Here is a 2545-nt window from a genome sequence, read left to right as displayed (position 1 = left end):
CCAAGCCCCCCAGGGATGTCCCCAACGCCCCCAGGGATGTCCCCAAGCCCCCCAGGGATGTCCCCACGGTGTCCCCAGGTGCGGGTGAACGTGGTGCAGAACAACCTGGCCCTGCTCATCTACCTGATGAGGATGGTGAAGGCCCTGATGGACAACCCCACGCTGTACCTGGAGAAATACGTGAGTGTCACCTCCCTGTCACCTCCCTGTCACCTCCCTGTCACCTCCCTGTCACCTGTGTCACCTTCCTGTCACCCCCTGTCACCGAGTGGCACCTGTGTCACCGAGTGTCACCTTCCTGTCACCTCCCTGTCACTCTCTGTCACCCCAATGTCCACTCTGATGGACACCCCCACGCCGTACCTGGAGAAATACGTGAGTGTCACCTGTGTCACCTGCCTGTCACCTGTGTCACCTCCCTGTCATCAAGTGTCACCCTCTGTCACCCTTCTGTCACCTCCTTGTCACCTCTCTGTCACTCCTCTGTCACCTCCCTGTCACCTCCCTGTCACCCTCTGTGCTCCCAATGTCTGCTCGTGTCCCCACCTGGCTCTGATGGACAACCCGAGTGTCCCCAAGTGTCCCAAATGTGTCCCCGAGTGTCCCTGAGTGTCCCTGAGTGTTCCCAGGTGTCCCAAATGTGTCCCCAGGTGTCCCCAAGTGTCCCAAATGTGTCTCAAATGTATCCCTGACTGTCCCTGAGTGTCCCCAAGTGTCCCTAACATGTCCATGAGTGTCCCAAACGTGTCCCTGAGTGTCCCAAATGTGTCCCCAAGTGTCCCAAACGTGTCCCCAAGTGTCCCCAACTTTCCCCAAGTGTCCCAAACGTGTCCCTGAGTGTCCCCAAGTGTCCCAAACGTGTCCCAAATGTGTCCCTGAGCGTCCCAAATGTGTCCCTGAGTGTTCCTGTCGTGTCCCCAAGTGTCCCTGAGTGTCCTCAGGTGTCCCAAACGTGTCCCTGAGTGTCCCCAAGTGTCCCTAACATGTCCCCAAGTGTCCCAAATATGTCCCAAATGTGTCCCAAACATGTCCCTGAGTGTCCCCAAGTGTCCCTAACATGTCCCCAAGTGTCCCAAATATGTCCCAAATGTGTCCCAAACATGTCCCTGAGTGTCCCCAAGTGTCCCCAAGTGTCCCTGAGTGTCCTCAGGTGTCCCAAAGATGTCCCTGACTGTCCCAACCATGTCCCAAATGCGTCCCTGAGTGTCCCCGAGTGTCCGAAACATGTCCCCAAGTGTCCCTGAGTGTCCTCAGGTGTCCCAGACATGTCCCTGAGTGTCCCAAATGTGTCCCCGATTGCCTGGACCATGTCCCAAATGTGTCCCTGAGTGTCCCCAAGTGTCCCCAAGTGTCCCTAACATGTCCCCAAGTGTCCCAAATGTGTCCCAAACGTGTCCCTGAGTGTCCCCAAGTGTCCCCAAGTGTCCCTGAGTGTCCTCAGGTGTCCCAGACATGTCCCTGAGTGTCCCAAATGTGTCCCCGAGTGTCCCAACCATGTCCCAAATGTGTCCCTGAGTGTCCCCAAGTGTCCCCAAGTGTCCCTAACATGTCCCCAAGTGTCCCAAACGTGTCCCAAACGTGTCCCTGAGTGTCCTCAGGTGTCCCAAACATGTCCCTGAGGGTCCCAAATGTGTCCCCAAGCGTCCCAAACGTGTCCCAAATGTGTCCCTGAGTGTTCCTGTCGTGTCCCCAAGTGTCCCTGAGCGTCCCCAGGTGTCCTAAACGTGTCCCCCAAGTGTCCCAAATGTGTCCCCAAGCGTCCCAACCATGTCCCCAAGTGTCCCAAATGTGTCCCTGAGTGTTCCTGTCGTGTCCCCAAGTGTCCCAAACGTGTCCCTGAGTGTCCCCAAGTGTCCCTGAGTGTCCTCAGGTGTCCCAAACGTGTCCCTGAGTGTCCCAACCATGTCCCAAATGCGTCCCTGAGTGTCCCCGAGTGTCCGAAACATGTCCCCAAGTGTCCCTGAGTGTCCTCAGGTGTCCCAGACATGTCCCTGAGTGTCCCAAATGTGTCCCCGAGTGTCCCAACCATGTCCCAAATGTGTCCCTGAGTGTTCCTGTCGTGTCCCCAAGTGTCCCTGAGCGTCCCCAGGTGTCCTAAACGTGTCCCCCAAGTGTCCCAAATGTGTCCCCAAGCGTCCCAACCATGTCCCCAAGTGTCCCAAATGTGTCCCTGAGTGTTCCTGTCGTGTCCCCAAGTGTCCCTGAGCGTCCCCAGGTGTCCTAAACGTGTCCCCCAAGTGTCCCAAATGTGTCCCCAAGCGTCCCAACCATGTCCCCAAGTGTCCCAAATGTGTCCCTGAGTGTTCCTGTCGTGTCCCCAAGTGTCCCAAACGTGTCCCTGAGTGTCCCAACCATGTCCCAAATGTGTCCCCGAGTGTCCCTGAGTGTCCCCAAGTGTCCCTGAGTGTCCTCAGGTGTCCCAAACGTGTCCCTGAGTGTCCCAACCATGTCCCAAATGTGTCCCCGAGTGTCCCTGAGTGTCCCCAAGTGTCCCTGAGTGTCCTCAGGTGTCCCAAACGTGTCCCTGAGTGTCCCCAAGTGTCCC

At 57.2% G+C, this 2545-nt stretch overlaps 1 protein-coding gene across 1 annotated transcript in view; it reads left to right on the top strand.

Annotated features, from left to right (window-relative positions):
- Positions 1–2545, top strand: part of TAF6 (TATA-box binding protein associated factor 6) — a gene marked incomplete at its 5' end in the record, with an annotated part of 22284 nt that overhangs the window by 11121 nt on the left and 8618 nt on the right. Inside the window, one exon of the mRNA XM_017741319.1 lies at positions 79–591. Within this exon, the coding sequence (XP_017596808.1) occupies positions 79–591 (513 nt within the window). The remainder of the gene's footprint in view (positions 1–78; positions 592–2545) is intronic.

This window comes from Corvus brachyrhynchos, unplaced genomic scaffold, assembly GCF_000691975.1.
Source record: "Corvus brachyrhynchos isolate BGI_N302 unplaced genomic scaffold, ASM69197v1 scaffold418, whole genome shotgun sequence".
NCBI lineage: Eukaryota > Metazoa > Chordata > Aves > Passeriformes > Corvidae > Corvus > Corvus brachyrhynchos.
Note: the sequence above shows the minus strand (reverse complement) of the source record. Positions and strands in the feature narration are given on the sequence as shown.